Consider the following 26,195-nt stretch of genomic DNA (forward strand, 5'->3'; position numbering starts at 1 on the left):
TAGCAGGGGGCGCAGAGAAGCGGCGCTTTGAGGAAATTGGTGGAGGAGCGAAGTATCGATCCCAGGACAATAGTATCGATCCGATCCAAGTACTTGCTTAGTATCGATAATATCGATATTTGGATCGATCCGCCCACCCCTACTGTTTGGTTATGTTTTGTGTCAAGACTGTGTAAAACAGTGCACAAGCGAACTGCGTTTCAAATGAAACGACAAACGATATTTTTATAATATTCGAAAACAGGAACTCATACAAACGATTAGAACAGTTTCAAATATTTATTGGCGCATTACAAAAAATATTTCTTTATCAGTGATAGTTATGGAAAAGTTATGGTTTCCAAAGTTAAAGGCCATACTGAGTATACAACATAAATATTGGTTTATCAAAACTTTTGAAGTGGTACTGGAAATGTACTGTAGAAATACTGGGAATACTCCGCACACATGTTCTTCGAAACTTGTGAAACTGTTAACAATATGTTTTGACAATAGAAAAAGGTGACAAGTCATTACAAGAGATTGGAATGTTGAAATGTGGAGAAAATTAAACAGATGACTGGATTTGAGAGAAAACTATTACAAACAAACTGTACATTTCCAAATGTTCAATTCACACTCCTTACATACAGTATGTTTTGTTGCCTTTTTTATTTTGTTTTACGACATAATCTAATTTAAACAATTAGGCCTGACATATTTAAGAGATTAATTGGCTGCCAAATTTACAAATGATTTAACATAATTAGGTGTTGTACACAGTATGTAGTGACAAATTTGTTTTGGGATAAGGTAGATATGGGCAAAAAAAAAGAGAAAAGAAATACGCTTATAACCCAATAATAAATAACAGATGAATTTCACTTAATGTAAATATATTGATTATTCTTCACTATCTTCTGTTTCTTTTTAAAACTATCAGAACTTTTAAGAAAGAACCAAACTAGTTGTTTAAAAAAAAATCATTTTTCTATCATCAAACACAATGTCAAAGACGTTCTCAAATATTTATGGCCATCACCAGTGGAATACAGCATTAAAATAAAGTTCAAAAGTCAAAGCTCTTGTTTTCCTATGTTATAGTATAATAAAGGGTCTTTAAATGTATAGCATGCATACATGTTAATCTATAATGTTGTGTTGTTATGTGCTGAACGTAGACATTCAACAATAATTTAAACTAAAAAACGAGGCATTTTTTGAACATTAAAATGATAATATAGTGAGTCAAGTGACATTGTGTTTGACTAATGATGCTAACAAATTTAAGAGTAAAATATTTACTGTCCTTATACAGCATATATTTACATAGACTTTGGTTCATGTGATTGTTTTTCCTTATACTCTCAGCTAAAAGGTAACCTCATCTATATAAATGGTTCACACTGAAAAATTAGAGACATGTTGAGATGGGTAATAATCATATGCATAGCTTTAAATGACCATCGTGAAACGTTATCTTTTGAGACCAAAGTAAAAGCATGTAAAGAAAGAAATGTTTTTTTCAAAACCTATGCCTGCAAAGGTCCAGTTTGGTCTCTTCTCACCTACCCTGATCCAAACGTACCCAGACAGACAGGGGCAACTGTTGCATAGTGTGTTATCATTTTCCTACTGCGTATCTGCTCACATGTATCCAAAACATGGTTGCAGTAGGACCCAGATGAAAATTGTAAGCACTTATATTTTTTCAAGAGTCAACTCTTAAATCATTGTGAGCAGCATCATTAGGAAATATTCTTTTGTAAATAAAACATTTTAAGAGGAGGTTAAAAAGCCATTTTAAACCAATCATAGGATGTCAAAATGAACACATAAAAAACATAAAGTACATAATTTCACACCTTACTACTAGAAAAAATCCCTGTCTTGTTTGTACTGTATAAACCCAATGCATTGTTTTTTTCCCATACATACATTGAGCAGATATGTAATTTTCTTCCACTATGTCATTCTACACAAAGTCTTCCAGCAAAGGAGAAACTGAGAAATCAAACATACAGCTTGAGTAAAAATCTTCTTTTATACATAAGTCGGTCGTTCCCACTAAGCTGGACCGGTTGGTTTTCATCTCCTTCATTACTGACAATGGAAAAGACACATATGTTGTCACGTGTCACTGTCAAAGTGCAATTACGAAAAATAAAAGGTTTTAAAATAAGGACACTTAAGGTACAAAAAAATGAAAATGTTCTGTTTCTTAAAAGTTATTATTTAGGTTTGATTTAAAGCTGTTTGTAAACATGACAACACCTTGAAAGTCGACCCTCTAAAGTTGTCTAGTGTCATTTTGTCTCCCAGGACACAGGGACAGTCATGCTAACACCATCAGAGGCTGTGATACATTGTTCTTTAGTTTTCTGCTTTTTGTTCTAAATGTGAAAACTTGTCTTGGAAAATATGGAAATAAAAAAGACATCCAGTTCTAATGTCATCGCTGAGTCAGCTGTCTGTCTGTCAGAGGGCGGGATCTCTGATTGTCCTGTACATCTGAAGTGATGTCACTTCCACATGTGGAACTTTAGAATTCAGCGGACGCTCGGTTGGGCTGTATCCAGCTGATCGACCCATTGGGCTGAAGCCCGAGGTGGTGCGACCCATGCCGGGAAAACCTGTAGATCGTGACACAGCAGGACGCCGCAGGAAGCGGCCTGATGTCACCAGGTCTCCGTAGCCCTGTGCGTGTGAGAAGGCGTAGCCTGAACGACGTGAGCTGGTGCGGCGGATGCGGCGTCGTTGAGGTGGTGGAGGAGGAGTTGCTCTGGCCTGTCTCACCTTGAACATGACCTTAAAAAGTTTGTAGAAAAGAGGGAAAATATAAAAAAAAAACTCAACCAGCAGTGTTAATATTGTCGAATTATATTTACTGTGAAAGAAATATAAACATATATACAGTAAAAATACATGTGTTTTTAGATATGTATACATATATATGTATACATATATCTATATATGTGTACATATATTTATATATGTTTACATATAAAAATATTTATATATGTATACATATATACATATATTTATATATGTGTACATAAAAATATATATAATAATGTTAGCAAATACAGTGCAATATGTTGGGACGGAAGGTCACATGACGATTGTGGAAATCCATAGTATAACACAGATAAGGAATAAGGAGGACATATATGAGTGATCAAAGAAAACAAGTTTAATTTTAAATTGATTAATTAATGAAAAATCATTTGCTGCAACACATTCCAAGGTGGAGTGATACCTTGTCGTTGATGGTGGGGGAGAGCTGGATCAACAGGAAGCGGTAGGTGACCACAGGGAGGACGCACAGAGTCGAGGTGAGAAAAATCGTCAGCCAAACATTTGACTGGTTCAAAGAGTTCCGAGCTGTTCCTGCAAAAAAAAGTGTGGTTACATGTATGAATGTGGATTAAAAAAAATCTACCAAAATAGAATAGAATAGGACAGTGTTTCTCAAACTCTTGTGGGGGTAGTTCATATTTTCACATTTAGTTTTCAATTGAATAAATCTGAAACATACCATGAACAATGAATACAACATTTAAACATAAACATAAACATCTTTCTAAACATTTCTAAACATCTCTCCTGTGGTGGAAGCTGATGGTGAAGGCCTATGCTGCTATATTCTAATGTTGGTCATCATGGTGGTACTCAGAGAGATCAAGGTTTTCTCAGGTGGTCCAGAGTATAAAAGTTGAAGAACCATTAGGATAAAAAAAATCACTCCTCACTCACTCACTCCCTCCTTCACTCACCTATGAAGGGGAAGGCTGCGGGCAGCACAAGAAACATGCCGTTACTGTACATGGTGAAGGTGACGACAAAGTACATGGCCAGGCTGCCCAGGATGAAGAACGTGTTGACCGCCGTCCAATAAGACATCTCCAGCCCTAACTGTGGACACAGAGAACATTCAAATATCAGCACACACACAAACGTGTCCGTACATGTAAAGACGCAGCGTCCTCAAACCTGGATGGTGACTGCAAACAGCAGACACGTCTGTGTCAGGAGAGCGAAGGACTGGTAGTCGGCCACATCCTTCCCATCATTCCTCACGGTGTCGTGCATGGCCGCGTAGGGGATGAAGAACAGCACCAGGGAGCTGTAGCAGCTGTGGAGCGCACACTTGAAGAAGGATTTTTTGCTAAAGTAGAGGTTGAGTTGACCAGGAACATAAAGCTGAGGATGCTGGAAACTCCACACGTCATTCACGTCCTAGCCAGCAGGTGGAACAGAAAGTTTTGAAGTTTTTGTTACCTTAGCCCCAATGTTCTTCTCCTTATTAGCTTATGATCACTTGGTACTGAATATTTTCCTTAAGGCTGTAACATTAACATTATCTAACCCTAACACCTGAATTTCTGATTAAGGTTGAACAGGTTGATTATTTTATTTTTAATAATAATAATATCAATACAACATATTTCATACAATTATTAAACAATAAAAAAATATTATTTAACTATCATATTACCTGGTCAAATAGACTCATTCCCAATACAGGAAGTGCAGTGTATACAAGATTGTAGAGTGTTATAAACCATTCGTCGTACACCGTCTGAAAACATACAAAATAAAAAATCATAAAAAGTTGAATAAATGCTCTTTGATCATTATTCAGAATTTTATTTAGATAATTATTTAGATCAAATATTGTTCAAATTAAAAATCAGTTTAACCCCTACTGATGCTTTGATTCATCCTATACACTGTTATCGCAGTTGGCATTGAATTTAATTGTAAGTGGTTGAAATAGTTTTGCAAAAGCCTGTCAAATTTAATCCGGTGGCAGAGATTTCTTTATTCTCTCTCTTATTCTCTCACCTGTGCAGAAAAGCCGCAGAAGAAGGCATACCAGAAATGGACAAAGGTGAAGGTGAAATTCTTGTAAAAGAAATAGCGCAGGAACTTGCACATGCGCAGATAAGACCAGCGTCCGTGCACCAGCAAGAGGCGCTGTAGGAATCGGAATTGGGCAAAGGAAAAGTCACTGGAGAGCACAGCCTGCATTCCCTCCTGACCTGAGATGCCCACACCGATGTGGGCCACTGTGAACACAGACAGGACAGAAACATAACTTAGTAAATATGAATTAAATCAACGCAAAATTTAATTACATTTTTTTTAATCTGAAGTTCGACCCTATATTTCTTTCTTGTCTTTATTGAGTTTAGTAAAAAAATAATGATTTGTGTAATGTAAATATCTTGAAGTATTTTAAGTTTTGTTAATGTCTGACTTGCAGTACCGTTATTAACCACTAGAAGCCACCCTACATTTTACATAGTGCGAAAGCTCTTTTCTGCAGGGTTCTGGGATTGGTGTTTTATTTTTTTCATAAAACGAAAACGAGATTTTGCACGACAGGAGAACTTCAAGCGTTTGTTAGTATCTACTGTATCTGGCGGTACCTTTAATCATGCTGACGTCGTTGGCTCCGTCCCCTATGGCCAGCGTGACTGCGTTCTTGTACTTTTTGACCAGCTCCACCACTTGAGCCTTTTGCAGCGGAGTGACTCGGCAGCAAATCACTGCTTTACACATGCACGCCGTCCTCAGGAACTCGAGCTCCATGCTGTGCTCAAGTGCATACGCCTTCAGAGAAATGAGAGGCAGATGAGAGCAGGAAAAAAACAGGTGGTGCTGGTCGGTTTTCTGAGAAATGTAATTTAAAATGTTTCCGAGTGACAAATGCCACAAGCGTCTCCTACCAGACTGTGGCCGTTGATGACCAGGCCGTACTCTCCATTCACCTCCTCATCTGTCAGAGCCTGAACCCCGTTAACCAAAGACCTCTCTGGCAGAAACACAGTTTCTGCTGAATCTGGTTTCATGGAGGTCCGTGCATTTCTGTTTTCATGAGAAAATACAACATTTTAGAAACCCTGCATACATGGAAGAGTTCAATCAGCATCTGGCTTTTTTCTTTTGCCCCTCGCTCTGACCTCAGTTCCTCTCTGACGTCCTCGGGTGAGTTTCCTGCGATGATGAAGATCTCATTCATCTCTTCTCTCAGCAGATTACATGAGTAACCGATGTTTTCTGCCGTCTCTGGTGCAAATAATAAAATAAGCAAGTCAAAAACTCTCTAAGTTTTAAGGGCTTGAAATTACACTTTTTTTTCCCAGTCATGTACCTTGTTTGTCACCGGTTAAAACCCAGACCTTGATGTCAGCTTTGGACAGCTGCTCTATCGTCTGAGGGACTCCATCTTGTAACTTGTCCTCTATGGCTGTGGCACCGAGTAGCTGAAAGTCATCATCATCATCGTCATCATCATCATCATCATCATCATCATCATCATCGCCATCTCTATCGTCAAGATCATTATAATCAGGGATGTCCGATAAAATCGGCGGGCCTATGTTAGCATAATTATGTAATATCTGTAGGAATCTTTATCGTTTTTTCCTGCGATAATGAAAACCCGAGGAATGAATGCCAAATAATGCGTGCCCTAAAAAGAAGTTTTGGTGATAAAAGGCTGTATGTGAATGTAAAAGTCACTAGATGGCAGCATTTTAGCTCATATTGTACTAATAAATAAATAAATATTACCAGGCCTATATCGGTATCGGTTGCTATCAGAATAGCAAATTAAGGGTTTGAACAATATTGGCATATCAGATATCGGTTAGTTAACATTGTACATCCCTAATTATAATAATTGTCGTCATCATGATCCCTTTAATTATAATAATAATAATAATAATAATAATAATAATAATAATAATAATAATAATAATAATAATAATAATAATAATAATAATAATAATGAACATGAATTCCTACCAGCAGGTCTTTCTCTATTTCCTCATATAGCTCATCCAGTTTATACTCCCGGTCCTCCAAGGTGGTGCTAGCCTCATGGTGGCGCTGCTTCCACTCATTAAAATAGCCCTCATCCAGATCCTTGTAAGCCAGCGCCAGCGTTCTCAGACCTTCACCTGCGAACTCCTGCAAAACGACAGGCACAGACTCACATGTGTTAGCGGGGCAGTCAATAACTCAATATAAATAATTTCACAGACTTCACATATTTAATCTTTCGACTGAATTTGATGAGTTTACTGATCTGATATTGTGATATTTATGATTTTTTTTCTCATGCTAAATTCTAGATGCAGATAGAGAAGAGTTGGTGCATTGACTCACATTGAGGTGCTCTGTTGTTACGTCCATCAGTTTGCTGCAGGACTGATGCAGCCGCTCATAAATGATGGTGTCAGCACCTTTACAGTAGAGTGAGAGTTTCCCGTCTGGACTACGAACTGCAGACACAAAACAGACACACTTTGTCATGATCTAAAATATTGAAATAAGTAGTTCTCAATTATTTTCTGTCATGCCCCCCCCCCTTGTTGACAGAAATGTTTTTATGCCCCCACCCCTCCGACCCACACCACAGCCAATTGAAATACTATTGAGAACCTGATAACGTATATTTTTAACTGTACAAACCACTGTGTAAGTTGCTGCCATCTAGTGGCTAGAGGCTTGTTCAAGGATTACAGCAGTGGTACACTTATGTCCAGCGTACCATATTCCATTAGAAGCCCCTCACAACCCCCAGCACCTCACCCTCCCCCCCGCCCCCCAAGGGGCTCTCCCCACTATTTGAGAACTACTGATCTAAATACAATTCGTACTCTGGTATTCTTCGAGGCCCAGACAGAACTGGGATATCTGTACGAGTTGCTGCCTAGTGGCATCCTCTGGGCCGTATGAGTTTTATGAGTTGCTGCCACCTAGTGACTGGAGGCTTGTTATCATTCAAGGATTACAGCAGTGGTACACTTATGTCCAGCGTACCATATTCCATTAGAAGCCCCTCACAACCCCCAGCACCTCACCCTCCCCCCCGCCCCCCAAGGGGCTCTCCCCACTATTTGAGAACTACTGATCTAAATACAGTTCATACTCTAGTATTCTTCGAGGCCCAGACAGAACTAGGATATCTGGTTTCAGGTACAAGAGGTCTATAGGGGAGACCCCCACTAAAGTGGCCAGACGGGGTATCATGTACCTATGACAGACATCCTCTTGCGGACGTTGTTGAAATCCAAGATGGCCAGGAGTTCGTAACTGCACTGCTGTCCCATTTCCACAATGGAGACACTGTCTGGTGTACGAGAGCGGAACACAAAACCAAAGTTTCTGGCTGCGGTTACCAAGGCTCCCTCGTCTGGGGACTGGGCCTGGTAGTGGAGCTCACCTGGAGGGACGAAAAGAACATTCTAGTGAAGCTTAGTGAATTTTTTTTTCTTTTTCCTTCTATGGTTAAAATGTATGAAAATCTGCATCTAGGATTCTTTAACGAATAATTTAATAATAATTTAATGGTTTATGTGTGGGGAAAAAAGTGAAGAATCACAAGATCAGTTATACATGTATGACTGTAGTAAAAACATGACCCATATACTGTATATATTCACTATAGCGAACAGTGAAATACATAAATACAATAGGAAAGTGGTTCTCCAACTTTTTCTACTCTGTACCACCTGAGAAAACACTGATCTCTCTGAGTACCACCATGATGACCAACATTAGAATATAGCAGCGTAGGCCTTCACTGTTAGCTTCCACCACAGGAGAGATGTTTAGAAATGTTTAGAAAGATGTTTATGCTTAAATGCTGTATTAATTGTGCATGGTATGTTTCAGATTTATTGAATTGAAAATGTTAAAATGTGAATTTTCCCCGCGTACCACTAGAGAGCGCTCGCGTACCACCACCGTTTGAGAACCACTGCACTAGGAGAAACCATCTCACACACACCCACTGACCTTCCGTCTTCTCCTCAGCCATCACGGTGTGGCAGAGGGCCAGCAACCTGAAGAAGAGCTGGACCTCTGGGTTCTCCAGCTTCACCGCTTCCACCAGGGAGTGGTCGTGAAACACGAAGCGGGGATCAGCCAGAGGATTGAAAGAAAAGTCCACCCTTTCCGTTTTCTAAAAAGATGATTAAAAAAACAACTTTAATTTTTAAAAAATCACGTCCATAGATGATCCTTGAGATTTTTTATTTGAGGATTTTCAACATCCCTAATGGTAATCAAATGAAGTAACTACGCCTCACCTCAGTAATCTCTAGTCTTTGACCAGTGTAGTCATAGACGTCACCTGCAGAAATTAGTGAAAAAAGTGATAAAACTGTCATAATAATAATATCGTGTGATTAATGAAATTTTAAAAAAATTGTGATTGAATTTTAGATTCCCTTCTGACTTATTTCAGTCAAATCCAAAAACTCTGTGGTTGATTTAAGTAAAAAGAAGTCACTATGAAACAGTTACTACAGTTACTACAGTATCATGCCCTGAATCCTACCGTAGGATTTGCCATTGATGGAGCACTTGTTGAAGGTCATGATGTTCTGCGTCAGCGTCCCTGTCTTGTCACTGAAGACGTATTTAATTTGGCCCAGCTCCTCGTTCAGAGTAGTGGTACGAGCTTCTGCTGGCGTGTCGTTGCGATTGTAATACATTTTTCGGTCCCAGTCGATGTAAAAACTGTTTCCCAGGCGAATAATCTCCACACTGCCAAAACAAAACAAAAAGATCAAATTTCGGTCAATCCTATAAATTTAAACATTTTGAATTTAAAGTCTATTTCAATCATTTCAATAATTTAACTCCTGACCTAACGTAGAGAGAGATGGGTACCACTGTGTTGAGGATGATGACGTAGGACCAGAATGTGAGGAAGGCAGAGAATCCTGTGTCGATGCCCTCCTGCCTCGGCAGAAAAACTGTGAACTGGGAGCCTTCGTTTGTTTCCCAAAACCAGTTTCCTATGGCCAAGATGGTGCACATGAAGGCCAGGAAGCCAAAAATCTGCAAAACCAAAAACAAAATGTAATTGTGCATATGAACAACAGTTATAATAATGTGTTCAAGAATATTAACAAAATTGGTCAGAAATGGTCCTTATGACCAGCTGTGCATAATAACAAATTTCCAATTAAACTATGTATGTATAATATAAATATAAAAAAATAAAAAAAGTAATTAAAACATTTATATATATTTTTTAAACTGTGAAATAAATATTTAAATATGTCTTTAATTCATTTATTTTCTTGTCCATAACTGTGGGGTTGTCAGTTATTGCAATAATAATGTATATGCACGTAAATGTTTATGAATTTGAATTACAGCACAATACCTTGCTTCCCCAGCAGGGGTCGTGGTTTGCTCTCTCTTCGCTTGCCTTATTTTTTTATGTAATTTTTTGTGTATGCAATAATGTTCAGGTATATTTATAATTTTCATAATTATTTTAAATTTCACAACCTAAATACCCACCAGAGTTTGAATGACAAATTAAAAGTAACACATTTTAAGCATTATCTAAGTGTTGAGGGTGGATGATGAACAAATGTTACAAGGAGCTCACACAGAGGACGAGGACATTCATCAGACGGTCGATACTCGTCCTTTTGAATGTGCTCTTCCCACAGTTTTGCATGAGCTTCGTCTCTGGACCTTCAGGAGAAACAGCATCAAAGACACCATTAAATCCCAACAAATGACTCAAGGTTTCGGTTACACTCGGACACTAACCTCCGAACAGCACCAGTCCAAAGCACCACTCGGTGTTCCTCAGTGTGCAACCACGCAGCAGGATCTTCTCATTGTCCAGTGGGTATTTCTGGCCAGCTACCGTTAGTGTTCCTGTAAAGCGGTCGAGGCGATTGTTCGGAGGCTCACAGCAAACCTCACCTTGGTGAAGAAACAACAGATGTAAGAAGGTATGCAGACTTAAACATCTGACAGAGCACAAACCGTTCTGTACCACTGAAGTCCGCCAGTTTTTCCACGTTGTCCCCGAGGTCTCCTGTCACTGTTAGAGCCTGCCTCACTTTCAGGTTTGTCTCTCTATGGGAGGAAGGAGGAGAAAATAACCAAGACAAGGTCATCAATAAATAAAAAAGAGGGTTAGTTTATATTTATATTTTATATACTGTATGTGTGTAAAAAAAAAAAACAACTAACCCATCAAGCTCTGCTGTCTCGATGTAAACCAGGTTGAGTGGTTCACTGCTGGAGAGCAACAGTAAATCGGCCTGAAATGAGAAAATAATTTATCAGTCACACCTGTACATAATGTATATATTAACATGTAAATATATATATTCTATACATACATATATATTTACATACATATATAAATATATATGTATGCATATATACATACATATATAACTAGATGTGAACATATATACATACATATATGTATACATATATAAACATGTATATACATATATTAGTGCTGATTTATTATACATCATTTTTTATTATGAATCCTTTAACTCACAGTGACAAACTGGTTATTCTCCAGTTTAATAATGTCTCCCACCTGGACGTCCATCCACTTCTCATTTCGTAGTCTGGAAGGAGAAAAAAAAAAGAAAAAGTGTAGAAATGACATTTGAAATATAAATACACTCAAACTGATTTCAGGTATTTGAGAATAAATAAAGATAATATGAAACACTGAGCACTGAAGCACCACAGCCTGTATCTGAACGATTTATGGGCAGGGGCAGCCGTCACTTGACTGGATTATCTAGATCCACCATGTGTTTCCAGTTAGGGTTTTCAAACGTGTCATCAGTTTCTTCCTTGCATTCAGAATAATCTAAACCATTGTTTCCCAAAGACTGGGAAAAAAACTTAAATATACAATAGATATAACAAAACAAAAATATACTAGAATATTTAAGGAATTAATTGATTCGTCATGTGGGTCGCAAGATATATTTTTTGGCCGTCTCGCATCATGTTTCCCAGGAGTTTACGAATAATGTCCATTTATCTGGGTCATGAAGGTTTGTGACTTTTGAAATATGGGTCCCCAGAAAAAAAGTTTGGGAAACACTGATCTAAACTATGTCCAGGATCTCTGCAGGAAGCAACTGTGGTGAACCGAACCGATCATGTCTCCTGCTGTTGTAACTACATACAGTATCTACATACTCTACTGTTGTTGATGTTCTGTTAGTGATCTATTCTGTAAACTCTTAGTACAGTTGTTGTAGCTAACGTTAGCACTAGCGCTAAGATAACACTAATGCTCTCATCCAAGCTGCTACATTTCAAGGGTTTTAAAAATAAACTTGCGTACTGGCAGTATTCAATACATCACATGCATCTTCTTCAGGCTGGCAAATGAACCTTTTATGTATTGCTGCCACCTACTGGGTGGGAGTGTTTGCAGTTTCAGTTTGTTTCAGTGTTACCACAGTGCCCTTAATTAGGGAAACAAGCGTTGTTTTGTTCAACTGAAATGAATGTGTTCAAGTCCCAGCCCAGCGCTGCAGTTTGTCAGCGACCGCTCACACAAGATAAACAAACAAACTTACTTTCTATCGATGAGGACATGAGCCTTGCGGTTATTGACATGGTTGTCGCTACGGTGACGATTCTGTGAACAGAACAAACACAGACCCGCACGCAAAACACAAACACAGGGGAATGAGAGGAAGAGAGCGAGAGAGAGAGAGAGTGAGGGAGAGAGAGACAAAGAAGAAAGAGAAGTTTTATCAATGACATAGTGGAATTATAACATCCTACAAATAAACATCCTTAGTAAAAAACAGAATCAGACCTCCAGATGTTTTTTTTCTAACTATCATTGTAAGCTGCTTCACCTCTCTTCACTTCACCCTCCCCCACCCCCCCAGTCAACTCATATTAACCTTGAAACTCGTTGACCTGACTGTAAAAACTGACAAACACTGCTGAGAGCGACAGACGCTACGGCGCAGTAAACTGGTGGTTTACTGTTGCTTTAATGCACATACACACACAAACACAGACACACACACAGTCTAGGGAGCAACTTGAGTAAAAGGTTGAGTAAAAAGCTAATTTTATTGTTTCTGACATGACATATGTTTGTTTCCTGTCCAATAAATGTTCCTCCCAGGATGGAATAAACGAAGAGAATTTTTTTTCTTTTTTTTCTTTTCATTGTTGCCTAAGAAGACTTATCCGCCTTGTTTTTAGTAAAACACCAGACCATTATTACATTGGTCACAATAGTGGCTGATGAAACTGTTGAGCAATAACATTAGAGGGGAAACAGTCGAGGACGGAAAAAAATAGAAGTTTTTCCATCTATTTACTAAGTATAGAAGTAATGGAAAAGAACCTCTGGCCAAGGTTGGACCAACATGGGAACTCTGTACAGCGATGGTTCTCAAAGTATGAAAAACTCAAATGCTGCTGGTTCAATTATAAAAATGGTTAATCTATACCAGGTGTGGGCAAACTTTTTGACTCGCAGCCCACAAATGTCCTAAAATTGAACGGCGGGGCCGGGTGAGGAGCAGATAGATGGAACTTTGGTGTGAACTAAGAAAAATGACATGTAAAAGTCCTGCATAAAGTAGAAGACTAAAATGCTAAAATACTTTTTATTCATTTTCTACACCATGTATTGGGGAAACATGGGAATTGCAGTGAAAAGGCAGAAGTATATAATATGATAATATAAATAAATTATATAATTTGTAAAGGTTTGGTGGCCCATGCCTTCGTTTGCCCATGCCTGTGTCTATTCGTACGTGTGTTTTCCAGGTTGACTTACGATGTCATCAGTGGCATCCTTGGCTGCAGTCACTGACAGCACGAGGATGAGCGGCACCACGGTGGTGAACCAGGACAGAGAGGAGATTTGTGGGATCACCTGCAACATCAAGGTGAATATATCTTTAATTTGGTTGCATCCCCTGCGGGGAACCTGGGCCGAAAACATAACTTCGTCTGCTACCATGTGTGCTGGTTTGAGTCTATCTACCGTAACCCGTTCTCTACGTCCACCCATATCCAGGACAAAATGCTTAGAGCCTGTCTCTGGAACGCGAAAAGGTCCGTCATAAGGAGGTTGTAAGGGAGAGCGGTGAGAATCGTGACGTACAAAAACAAACCTAGCTGACTTGAGCTCCGCAGGGACGAACGATTTCGGAAAACAGTGGTGCACAGGACCCGGAGCGAGACCATTTTCAAACAAAACTCTTTGGGGGCCGAACGCAAACCGAGCATCACCCAATGCAAACGATCCGCCCAACCACTCTCGGACAACGCCGCCCGCAATGCCGCTTTGAGTGAGCGGTGAAAACGTTCACACAAACCGTTAGCTTGAGGATGGTACGCGGTGGTACGGTGGACCTGAACACCCACGGACACCGCCAATGCTGACCACAATTCGGACACAAATTGAGAACCCTTGTCGGATGTGATATCTGATGGCGTACCGAAACTTGAAACCCAGGCTGACAGAAACGTGTGCCACATCCGTAGATGTCGTGGGAGACAGAGGTACTGCCTCTGGTCACCTGGTGGTACGATCCACCATGGTAAGCAGATGCGTAAAACCGCGTGAAGGCGGGAGAGGGCCCACTAGATCCACGTGCACATGGTCGAAACGCCTGTTTGGAATTAGAAAAGGTTCGAGGGGAGCCTTGGTGTGTCGGTGGACCTTGGCCCGCTGACATGCAACACAGGCAGCTGCCCACTCCTTAACCTCTTAGCGGAACCCAGGCCACACAAACTTGGACCCCACCAGCTTGACCGACGCCCGGACTCCCGGGTGCGAAGGGAGTGAACTGCCTCGAAAACCTGGCGACGCCAGTTTGCTGGTACCACAGGGCGTGGTCGACCCATTGAGATGTCGCAGAGGAGCTTGGGGCCGCCTGCCATTACCTCCGCACTCTCTAACTTGAGGCCCGTAACCGCAGACTTGAGGGCTATGACATCTGGATCGCTAAGCTGATCCGCAGCCATGGACTGAAAATCCAACCCGAGATGCACCGGGCACACAAGCACCCGCGACAGACAGTCAGCCACCGGGTTGGCCTTACCAGCCACGTGTTCAATGTCCGTAGTAAACTCTGAAATGGCGGCCAGGTGGCGCTGCTGGCGAGCAGACCATGGCTCAGTAACCTTGGACATCGCAAACGTTAACGGCTTATGATCTACATACGCAGCGAAAGAGTGACCTTCAAGTAGGAACCGGAAGTAGCGGGTGGCGAGGTACAACGCCAACAACTCCCGGTCAAAAACACTGTACTTGCGTTCGCTATCTCAAAGCTTGTGGCTGAAAAACGCAAGAGGCTGCCACACACCAGCCACACGCTGTTCGACCACTGCGCCCACAGCAATGTCGGATGCATCAGTTGTCAGGGCTATGGGAGCCGTAGGCACGGGATGCGCGAGGAGTGTCGCGTTAGCAAGGGCAGCCTTAGCTCCCTCAAACGCCTGGATCCGCTCGGGGGTCCAGTCAACAGGGTCGCCGGCTTTCTTGAGTCTCAGGGCCTCGTAAAGTGGCTGCAGTAGGTGTGCAGCCCGAGGCAGGAACCGGTTGTAAAAATTAACCATGCCCAAAAACTCCAGCAGTGCCTTAACTGAGATCGGGCGCGGGAATTCTGCAACAGCCTGTACCTTAGAGGGTAAAGGGGCCGCACCTTGCGACCAAATGCGGTGGCCTAAGAAATCAATCACCAGCAACCCCAACTGGCACTTCGCGGTGTTGACGATCAAGCCATGTTCGTCAAGGCGTCGGAAAACTTGTTCCAGATGAGACAGGTGCTCGTCTGAGGACGCACTGGCAACTAAAATGTCATCCAGATACACAAATACGAACTCGAGGCCACGTAACACCGAGTCCATCAGCCTCTGGAAAGTTTGCGCTGCCCCCTTCAGGCCAAAAGGCATATGCAAGAACTCAAAAAGTCCAAAAGGGGTAATGACCGCGGTCTTGGGCACGTCCTCAGCACGTACGGGTACCTGGTGATACCCACGCACCAGGTCTACCTTAGAAAAAGCGCACAGAAAATCAGCACCAATAATGGGGACTGTGATAGAGGCGATAACAAAATCCCACTTAAAGCTGCGACCATGAAAACACACAGACACCGACCTTGCACCAAAAGTCACGATGGAGGACCCATTAGCAGCACTTAGCTGTGGGCCGCTGCCTCGGTTTGACAAGTCTATGTCGTCCGGGGGACTTTTTTTCCGGAGGCTTTTTTGTGAACCTGAGTCCACCAAGAAACGTCGTCCAGATCCTTAATAAAAAGCAGCTCACCACGATTGCCGGCACCCACGGCCGCTACCTGCCGTTTCCCGCCGTTTCGAATCGGCATGGCGGGATGCAGCGTTTAGCCCTGTCGCCAAACCGCTGGTGGAAAAAACACAGGCCTTTCCCGCGTCGTCTGCGCGTAACCACTTCTGCTACGACTGCTGGGTCCTCGCAGTCCGCCGCTGTCTCCATGGGTTCCACTGTCACACTCCTCACCGACAAACTCCTCGTAGCCAACAAGACACGATCAGCCTCCTCAGCTAGGCTCCTGTAGTCGCCGGTGGCCAGATGCGGAGAATTAGCCAATGTTGCGCGCACAGACGGAGGAAACTGACGCAAGAAAATGTGCGGAAAAGGGAAACCACCTTCGTCAGAACCCAGCAAAGACAACATATTGTCCATAAGATCCACAGCTGCGCCGTCACCTAACCCGGGCAGGGAAAGGAGTTTGTCTGCCCCCTCCGCGGCAGACAAACTGTACCTCCGTAAGCGTCGTATTTATTATATATTATAAAGATAAGTTTATTTCCCGTGTAGTGGTGGGGACCGCAACAACTGCATGACCCGGCATGTAGACTGTTGGTCGAGGGTTGCGACAACCATGTAGTACCTCGGTTCGTCCACGGTAATTCCACGCAGGTGAAACAGTGCTTCTACGTGTTGGAACCACGAAGCCGGGTCGTTCTGCCAAAATTCAGGAAGCTTCACGGCCGCAGCAAAAGCGACCGGCTGTGAATGTTCCGCTGACATGCCTGAAGAGGAGACACGATCCTCTGCAGCTTTGTACATGTTCAATTCGGGGTCACCAATGTAGCAGAACGAAGAAAGCGCAGGAGACGGGAGTGAGTTTACTCTTTATTCCAAAAGCACAGAACAACTGAACTTCAACAACTCAGCGCGCCAAAACATAGGCACCGTAAACCACGCCCCCAGCCCACAGTCCTGTAGGGTGAGAGGCATCCCTTGCAGTGCCTGCCACAGCATCACCATTTGAGAAACACTATACCAAGCCATTGAGTATGAGAAGCATTTGCAGTAGTTCATGTCAGTGATTCTAAACCAGTTTTTCCCAAACTTTTTTTCTGGGAACCCATATTTTAAAAGTCACAAACCTTCGTGACCCAACTCAATAGAAATTATTTGTAAACTCCTGGGAAACATGATGCGAGACGACCCCCCAAAACAACTCTTGCAACCCACCTGAGGGTCGCGACCCATTGGGTTGCAGCCCAAACTTGGGCCTACCAAGCTACCTGTTGGGGTCGCGGGACTGCATAGGTTATCAACTGAAGACACCAGAGATATGGTATCCATAAAAATAAATATTATATAAATATAAAAAAAAGTTAGAATCCCAGCTTTCTACCACATGGTGACAGTAATGTTCAAGTCAGTCAGTTCTTTAACAAGCAATGATATATAAAGGAGATGACTGTCTTCTTCTCTACGCTAGCTGCCCAAAAGACAGAAGTTTTCGTAGGTACAATCCCGACTTCAACAACTCTAATACTGAATGGGCCAATTTGTAGTATAAAAATTGGGCCTCATAAACACCTAGTGTATTTATTGGTTCTGTGTGGAACTCCTGAGTCTGGTTTGACATAGAAATACCAAATTAAGAACATGTCTGCTGCTGCGCTTCACTGCACAGTTTCTGCCACAGCGGTTGTGCAACGTGAATGAATCGCACGTAATCAAGCAACTTCCTGAACCACTTCCTTAATTTTTTTAACTCTATTCGGTCATATCCTGTTGCGTTGCTAAGATAAAGTTTCGGTAAGAGCCTAAAGTCTGCCTCATACTAATGACTAGGAAATAAAAGTTTTTTTGTGGTCAAACATGGTGTGAGAAAAAACTCTTCCTCATTTTATCAACGGTTTCCCCTCGTTCACCACAGAAACATCCTACGCCTCATTTTCACTGTCACGTTCTAAGTACTCGCATGTAATGTGTGTACAGTTGTTCCTCTCACCTGCAGCACTAGCAGAAAAAGGAAGTAGGCGTTGGCAATCCTCTGGAATTGCTCAAACAAATTGAGAGGTAGGAAGGTGAAGAAGTTGTACTTTGAGGTCTTGATGGCGTTGGTCTGGTGGTGATGTCAGTTGGACACAGAACAGGGGGACAGAGACAACATAGAACGTCAGGACACCATATTGAATTTAAAATAAAAATAATTCTTCATGTACAAAGTAAAAACAAAAGTAGAGATTTCTATCTGTGGCATAAATAAAGAAAATATTCCTAAATAGTTCCGGCCCTGTGGGGGGTAGCTCTATTTTGGAAACCCCTTTGATTTAATCAATCAACTTAAACAGGAAAAATATATATACAAAAGCAAAACAGAAAACAAAATAAAATCTGAATCCAAAGGTATCTATTTAATTTCGTGAACTTTTTTTGGATAAAAAATAGACAGAAAAAAACCCTCTAGTGAAATAACTACTGACAAAGAGATCTTGAAGTTAGCCAATATGATAATGCTAATGCCTATGCTTATACCTGCTGTAGCTACTTGGAGGGACGTTGTTTGGAAAAACACCTTTGTTGTGTTTGGACACCATGTCCTTGTGGGGACATTTTAGAGGTTGAGTGGGACAGGGGGTGGAGGTTGGGTGGGGGGTGGAAGGTAATCAAGCTCATGCTAGTTTGGAGTCAGATCAGAGTTAGGGTTATATTTGGTTAAGGTTCATTATGTGAAGTGCTCACAAAACACAAAATACAAATACACTTGTTGCGCAGACACCTTATCCTTGTTGGGTATTTTACGGTTCAAGACTGAGTTTGGAATCAGGATCAGATTAGAGTTAGGGTTAGAAATAGAATTATCGTAGGACCTATGGTTTGTAATGGTTGAGTTGACCACAGAATATAAACAGAAGAACCGTTTGGAGTGTAAGCTACAGTGAGAACAGTTTGCATTGACACAGCTGGACCTTATCAGGAGATTGAACGTTGTGACGCCTCACCTTATGATTGGTCGTCTTCTGTTCAACTGACTGCAAAAGCTCAAGGTTCAAATACCCAAACAGTAATACAGTGGAACGTCGAGATATGAGCATAATCCGTTCCAGGACTGAGCTCGTAACTCGAGGAGCTCGAATCTCTAATCATTTTTTCCCATAAGAAAGAACAGAAAACAAATTATTCTGTTCCGTCCCTCTAAAAAACTGCCTTATTAGTGCTAATAACAATGGAAAAAACATGTTTTTAATTGCTATAGAGACATACACACAAAAAATATCAAGTATATAAGGATTCCTGTTATATACAATAAAATGTGGTTTAATTATGAGTTTCTACCTTCAAGACAGGCGATACAGTAGCGGCTAATGTGTGGAGGATGAACTTAACTTAGAATTAACCTAACTTAGGTATTTAAAAAAAAATTATTTGTATTCCTTCTTTAGCGGGCACCACGCTCATATTTATGGACAATCTCCTGCTTTATTTCCATGGTCATCATGCATTTCTTCTTCTCACCACCATCTTTACCACTCACTCTCTTAAGACTCATTACTATGATGAAGAATAATTCACAAAATAGACAGAAAATCATGTAGACAACGCAAACACAATACGGAAGTATGCGTACAGAAGTCGACGAACACGTGAGGTGAACGAGTGAAGCGGCATGAGCTGCTCCGAGTGCTCGGCCAACTAGCGTTGGCGTTTGTATTGTGCTCGTATCTCAAATCTTTACTTGTATCTCGAGGCAAATTTTTTATCTCGAGGTTCCACTGTATTTATAACAAAGGTAAAAACTGAAGTATTAACCAAGACACTTTCATTCACACTGGTTATTGGAATAAATAAATAAAAATAAATATGAACTTTTTACAATTTGATTTAAGGGAGTACAAACTAAAATGTAATATTTTGGTATGTTTTTGTAGCGACTACATACATTGAAAGTATTTTCCGCACTATGCGCCTTATATTTTACTTTTGGTTGCGTTTACTGCCCAAAAAGCCAAACCACACAGGGCATCACACATTATTGCACACAACTGAAACACAGAGAGCCAACAATGATGTTGAAATCTGTTATCACAATTAGAAGATGCTCAACAACAACGTCGCGTCGTGCCTCCAAACACCCGGAAACTCTGAGTTGTGTTTTTGTGTTGTTATAATGCGGTGAATCTTATGGTCCGTAAAATACGCTAATCAAAATTTCTGTCATTGGCAGAAAACCAGATTCTAATAATGCAAAAACTGTCTTTTTAATATGCATTTAAGGTGTGACCTCCCTCTATCATAACCTCCCCCGCTGTACAGATAACGGACCTCCGCAGCTGTGAACGTCTGATACCTGCTGCTCTCCGTCTGCTGTGTGCTCCGTTCACGTTGAGTGGTTTTTACGATGCCACTTGGTTTCATGGAGGCAATTCCAACATCACATTGTGGGCTCGCTAAACCATAACAGGTCGGTCACGCACAGGTTCAACTCCCTGAAAAAGGTAACGGCTCAGTGATGCATGAACCGGGGAAGGACAAGAGTTAACTTAAGAAGAGTGATTTCAACTGGTCAGCCCTGGCTAACGTCCAGTCTACTGATAACAGCTCCAGCAGCAGGATATACCCCATGGGACAGTACTGCTTGAAAACTTGTGTACAGACGGAATGTGGTTGTAAACGGTTTTGTCTAAAAGGCCTGTGGGCGGCGCTCTCTGTAAACTCCCTCTATTCTGAGAAGCAGATAACGCAGCAGAACAGATTTAACTGTTTATATGAGCGAGCGGAAAAGAAGTCACAACATGTCTTTTTTGAAAAGAAACACATACAGAGTATGAGTACTTACTGCATATTTAAACGAGCGGTTGTACTCTCTGTCGTTGGCTCGCAGTTTCCTCTCCAGTTCTAAACAGAAACAACGAAGCAGAAACACCTCACTTAGGCGATGTGTGCGAGGTCAGTTCAGGTGCTCGTCACTACACAGATGTGCTATAAAAATTATAAAATATTTTCTTGATACTACAGGGGGTCCTCAGTCTCCAACATCCTCGACCTGTAAGCTTTTCGTGGTTATTTCGCCCTCTACAGTAAATTTATTATGAAACTCTTGATTGTCATTCCAACATACGGCATTAAAACCAACTTGCTCTTGTTCAAAGCGGACGACTACGTCATCACGTGGTGGATTGTGCCACAATCATTTTCTTTCGTTTTTGTAGTTTTTTTTGGGGGGGGGGAGGTTGCCCTTCATTATGTCTTCCAGGTGTAAGTGTTCTCAATCATAGGTATCAAACTTAAGGCCCGGGGGCCAAATGTGGCCCACCAAGCCGTTTTGTGTGGCTCGCGGGAGCTTAAAAAGCATTTAGTAAAGTCCATGTAGCAGAGTTTCTTAACCTGAGAAATTAAAAGAAATTTTATATTCACAATTAGTGATTGTAGAAACATGTATCTGTCTGTTATGGAGTAGTTACATCTATACCAGTGGTCCCTAAACTTTTTTGTTCCAAGGACTGCTCTGCCAGTACCACCCGTTACTACAGACCAGTACCAAGGTGCTGAGCTTTTTTAAGAAAAAATAAAACACCTTTTAGACTCTATTCTGTTAGTAGTAGAGTCTGATTGACCTGTTATTTTAAAATATTACCAGAGTATCTTTAAATAAAGATAGTAAATGGATATGACTGGATTTTCTTCGAATTAAGTAAATTAGTAAAAATTGAGTACATTCCTTTTTTTCCACCTTGTCCCACTGTAGCCCGGTACCAAATGACCTATGGATTGGTACTGGGCCGCGGACCGGGGGTTGGGGGACCCTGATCTATACAGTCTTACATTTACAGCCAACCTGTCAAGGGGAACTGTATTGATGATGTGGCCTCCGGTGAAAAAAAGTTTGAAACCCCTGGTCTAGACTATGATGTTACCACTAGGTGAGTGACGTAGATGTGTGGTCAAAAATAAAGTTACGTTGTGCCTTAGGAACGGAATTCCGATGAACTAAAGGACACCCTTTCATATATTTTTCCCTTTTATGGATTTGCTGTTTTATTATTTATTTATTTAGTATTTAATTAATGAAAAGGTATTATTATCTGATTGTTGGTTAAATGGTTGGTAAAAATGTTCAATAATTGATGATTACGATCGTCTGTTCTACAGGTTTATTTAACTCTACCAGGTACATAGACTATCTTGTAAACCAACTTATATTTATCTATAGGCCTGGCCTACTGTTCTGTTTAATGCAAACGCTACTAGAGGCAAAATCCATTTTTTAGGCATTTCCCTGTCACTGTGAAAATTCCACAGCCATCTGACTGAACATAGGACACAGCAGAATCTGCCAACTCAGCACAAACCTCTCTCTTTCTTCTTGATACAGTCCAGGCCAAAGAAAGACATTTTCTCTTTCTCCTCCTGCTATCTGTCCATCATCGCTGTCTGTGTCTGAGTAAAGAGAAGGAGAGAGGAGGTGGAGAGATTAGAAAAAAAACAAAAAACTTGAAAAGTCTAAAATCAGTGCCAGAGCAAATAAAACACAAAAGAACCTTACTCCAGGCTGGGAGGATTCTGTTTATTTACAGAATAACTCCATGATTACAAGCAGCTTTATGAGTAATCACTCACAGCCACATGGCAAGTTAAAACTAATCTAAAAAAAAGGAGAATTACATAAAATGTGAATGTCTAAAAGGTAAAATAAAACTCTACTCTGTTACTCTAGTTCAATGGAAATTTCACTTAAAACATAACAACATAATTGTCACTTAGGCATAAACATAAACATAAACATAAAACATAAACATAAACATAAACATAAAACATAATTGTCACTTAAAACATAAAAATGGAAACATTACTGAAATGTCCAAATACTCACCGCTGACACATAAAAACCACAAACACTATTCATTTCCACATTATTGACGGCACAAAAAGAACCAACTCTGAACCTTTTCTCTTTTCACTTTAAAACAAGTGTCTGAGGGTATAACACTAGGACCATGAAATGTAAACAGTCATTGGTGTCCTGTTTTTAAAGGAACAGATGGAAACACAGAAAACTAAATTAAATCATTTGACCAAACATTTGCTGAAGGACATCAAATTAGTCAATAATAACTAACTAATAACTAACAACTAACTTCAACATGTGTGTGACAGACTGCCTGCTCTTTCACACCGAAGTTTATTTGGGGGGGGGAAACACAGTGTTTTACATTTAATTTAATTAGCATTGTGACTATATTGATCAAAATCCTCTTGAGTTTTTTTTTTTTTTTACATTAACCTTATGAAAAAAAAAGCAAATAAATTCAAACATACGGGGCGTGGGCCAAAACTAGCCCGCATGGGGTTTCAATCCGGCCCGCATGATGAATTTTAAGAATTAAAAAAAAGATGAGTTTGACAACACTGCCTTAAGGTGAAACCTTGACTTTCCTCATCCATTTTATTCCAGGCAGAAAACAATGTCTGGATGTTGATATTCTAGACTCCAACAGTTTTCTTAAGTAAGTCTTTGGTCGTGTTGATAAAATCAATTTCAGGCCTTTAACGTCCGTTTCCTTCTGTCTGACTCCACTCTTCACCACTCCATTAATCACAGTGAGCCTTGCTCCCCTACTCCAGGTTTACATCAACCACCCAGAATCCTAATGTCTTTCCCATGTAAGGCAGCATGAGTCAGAGGGAGTCTCCTCCACTCGGCACAAACCCTGTATTCATTCACATTTGTACAATCAGTTATTGTTGACCTATCTGCTCCTGTGATTCTCCTCAGCCAATTAGTCACAGGGGTTAACTGTAAATTCACCCAATAATGTCAGGAAATCACGCTAGTTCTGTTAGCAATTTCCCAGAAAAAGCGAGATTACGCAACTTTTTCTTCACATGCATGTATCTGTCATCATTGAATGTAAAGTTTCATACCTCCTCCCAATTTGCTGTATTGCTGTACAAGTGTTTAAAAGAGAAATTCAGAAAATACAACTAATAATAAACAGAAGGGATCCATTTAGGAAATAAATAAATGACGTGCCAATGTGGTGCTGAGGGTGGGGTCACAGAAGGTATGTGTTGTTTAACACATGCAGAGGTGGTTTTTTGGAAAGCCTGCCCCACAGTGGTGACGCCAGCCCTAAACTTGGAGCTATAAATATCCACCACATGTGTTTGGCAAAGAATACAAGTTATAACAGGAAAAGCTGAAAAAAAAGGTGGCCAGACACGTACCAAGCAAAGACCCGTGTGCAAAGAAAATGTTCATGAATTGTTTTAATAATGCAAACAAAACAAATATATACGAATCATGTTTTAAAGGTGAAATTAGTCAATCATACACGTGTATTCGAAAAATTTGAAATTAAGAAAAAAAGTAGTTATTTTACAAATACCAATAAAAGGTACTTTAAGGGTAAAAGTACAAACCTTCAAAAATTGATAACTTCTACCAGTCTGAGCCACGATTTAGTGGAACATTAGCTGAATGAATTCTGAATGAATTCTGCCAGTTGAAGTCACTTGGTAAACTTAACTTAAATCCAAAGTTACATGGGTCAACAGCCTTTGAGCAACAACAGACAAAATCAGAAATGAATGCATGAAAAATTATTTGCAGCTGAGCGATGTGCACCATGACTTGGCCACGTTCCTCAGCTGGGAGGAGAAGGATGGCACCAGACTGTCCATCTGCTGCTCCAACTATGTGAAACGGTTTTAAATATTTTATGGAACAAACATAGTTCAGAACACCTAAAGAATTTAGATCGGTTTTGAGATTAAAACTGAAGTAAAATTTGAATATCTGCATAAACATGACACCATTTGAAGATGGTTGTTTTCTGAACTAAATTTAAAAAAAAGTGTCAACTGAGACCTGAGGATTGAGAAGGTTTTTGAAGGTAAAAGAAAAGGTATATGTACGCAGACACACTTGAAAACATTACACCACAGTACACAGATACTATTCACACACTGCTTGTAAATGCCAAACCTGTATGCAAACAACCAATTTATTCACATTGCTGCTCTGGTGGATTCAGGCACACTGTTTTTCCCTTGATGATTTACCAATGCTTAACCAGCAATAGCTCAACGACACGCAACGCATCACAAAAACGTAAAAAAAAAAATTGGATTATTTGTGATTTAGATTTACGTTCATAGCAACATTTGACACAATTTCAATATTTTTAAATAAAATAACTATGTCCAGCAATGAGTACATCAGGCGATATATTTCTATGTTGGTCCTGTCTATAGATTAATGATAATTTAACGAGGACAGCAACGTTTCCAGCTGGATTATACATTTGCCCCATCTTACCGTTAATGGGGGCAACAGAATGCATTATGTTTGAACTTTGTTAATATTCAATAATCATTTAACTGTCTGACACTTCAGACTGGTTCTGCTGCTCTTTAGCGTAGCGTCTGCCAATTGCAGTACCCGGTGGAGGGGTGGGGTAGGTGGATAAAAGCTAACAACTGTAGCTGCTAAAGCGAGGGTATTTATCCAAACTCCAAGATTTAAACCCAAAGTAGTAAAAGTTATGACTGATGTCCAAGATGAGTGTGTGTGTGTGTGTGAAGGGTATTTTCTGAAAAAGAAAAAACAAAAGCACCGCGAAAGTGACCTTTGGAATTAAACTACACCTCCGCTCCATTGAGCACCAGTGGTATTTCTGTTAAGGAAGGTCAAAAACTCACTACCTTAACTGTATTCAGTAATGAAAAAACTATTGACCCCGTTTAATGCCTTCCTATTCTCCATTAACACACACACGCGTGCACACGCACACAGACCTGCGCGCTCACGGGAACGCACACTCACCCAAACACTGCCAATAATGTTATTGCAAGCAAACAAAGGTGGGTAACAGTACCCCAGTGTCACAGTCACCTGTGACCAGCCTGAGAGGTCAGAGGTCACACAGATGAATGGGTGTCTTGTCTGATCGGTGATCTCTTGTTTCACTACTGAACACTGCACCATTATCAGGACTGACTGCACCTTTGTAGCTAAAAGGCTAAAAGGGATGTGTTAGTATGTGGACGTGAGTGTAAATGTACTTTAAATGGACAAGAGTCCTTTCTTTTGGAATTGGTTCCTTTTAAAACTCATGTGAACAATTCACTTGAA

The 26,195-nt window shown here is 40.7% G+C and overlaps 1 protein-coding gene across 2 annotated transcripts in view; it reads right to left on the reverse strand.

Moving 5' to 3' along the window:
* Positions 1-260: 260 nt before the first annotated feature.
* Positions 261-26,195, reverse strand: part of LOC103397877 (phospholipid-transporting ATPase ID-like) — a 28,910-nt gene continuing 2,975 nt past the window's right edge. The window contains exons 2-28 of one of the 2 annotated variants that reach the window (XM_008336294.3): positions 22,411-22,498; positions 20,898-20,956; positions 18,069-18,182; positions 13,604-13,702; positions 12,375-12,436; positions 11,327-11,399; positions 11,005-11,075; positions 10,805-10,887; positions 10,573-10,731; positions 10,406-10,494; positions 9,650-9,843; positions 9,338-9,546; positions 9,087-9,130; positions 8,794-8,959; positions 8,030-8,218; positions 7,159-7,274; positions 6,796-6,960; positions 6,140-6,251; positions 5,949-6,054; positions 5,715-5,853; positions 5,415-5,598; positions 4,828-5,051; positions 4,478-4,561; positions 3,973-4,218; positions 3,756-3,894; positions 3,239-3,369; positions 261-2,787 (exon numbers count right to left, since the gene is read on the reverse strand). In XM_008336294.3, the coding sequence (XP_008334516.1) occupies positions 2,458-2,787; positions 3,239-3,369; positions 3,756-3,894; positions 3,973-4,218; positions 4,478-4,561; positions 4,828-5,051; positions 5,415-5,598; positions 5,715-5,853; positions 5,949-6,054; positions 6,140-6,251; positions 6,796-6,960; positions 7,159-7,274; positions 8,030-8,218; positions 8,794-8,959; positions 9,087-9,130; positions 9,338-9,546; positions 9,650-9,843; positions 10,406-10,494; positions 10,573-10,731; positions 10,805-10,887; positions 11,005-11,075; positions 11,327-11,399; positions 12,375-12,436; positions 13,604-13,702; positions 18,069-18,182; positions 20,898-20,956; positions 22,411-22,453 (3,630 nt within the window). In that variant the 5' untranslated portion in view covers positions 22,454-22,498 and the 3' untranslated portion in view covers positions 261-2,457. Of the gene's footprint in view, positions 2,788-3,238; positions 3,370-3,755; positions 3,895-3,972; positions 4,219-4,477; positions 4,562-4,827; positions 5,052-5,414; positions 5,599-5,714; positions 5,854-5,948; positions 6,055-6,139; positions 6,252-6,795; positions 6,961-7,158; positions 7,275-8,029; positions 8,219-8,793; positions 8,960-9,086; positions 9,131-9,337; positions 9,547-9,649; positions 9,844-10,405; positions 10,495-10,572; positions 10,732-10,804; positions 10,888-11,004; positions 11,076-11,326; positions 11,400-12,374; positions 12,437-13,603; positions 13,743-16,905; positions 17,289-18,068; positions 18,183-20,897; positions 20,957-22,410; positions 22,499-26,195 lie in introns of those variants that run through there. The other variant, XM_025052952.1, reaches the window with a different exon arrangement.

This window comes from Cynoglossus semilaevis, chromosome Z (genome assembly GCF_000523025.1).
Source record: "Cynoglossus semilaevis isolate Cse_v1.0 chromosome Z, Cse_v1.0, whole genome shotgun sequence".
Lineage (NCBI taxonomy): Eukaryota > Metazoa > Chordata > Actinopteri > Pleuronectiformes > Cynoglossidae > Cynoglossus > Cynoglossus semilaevis.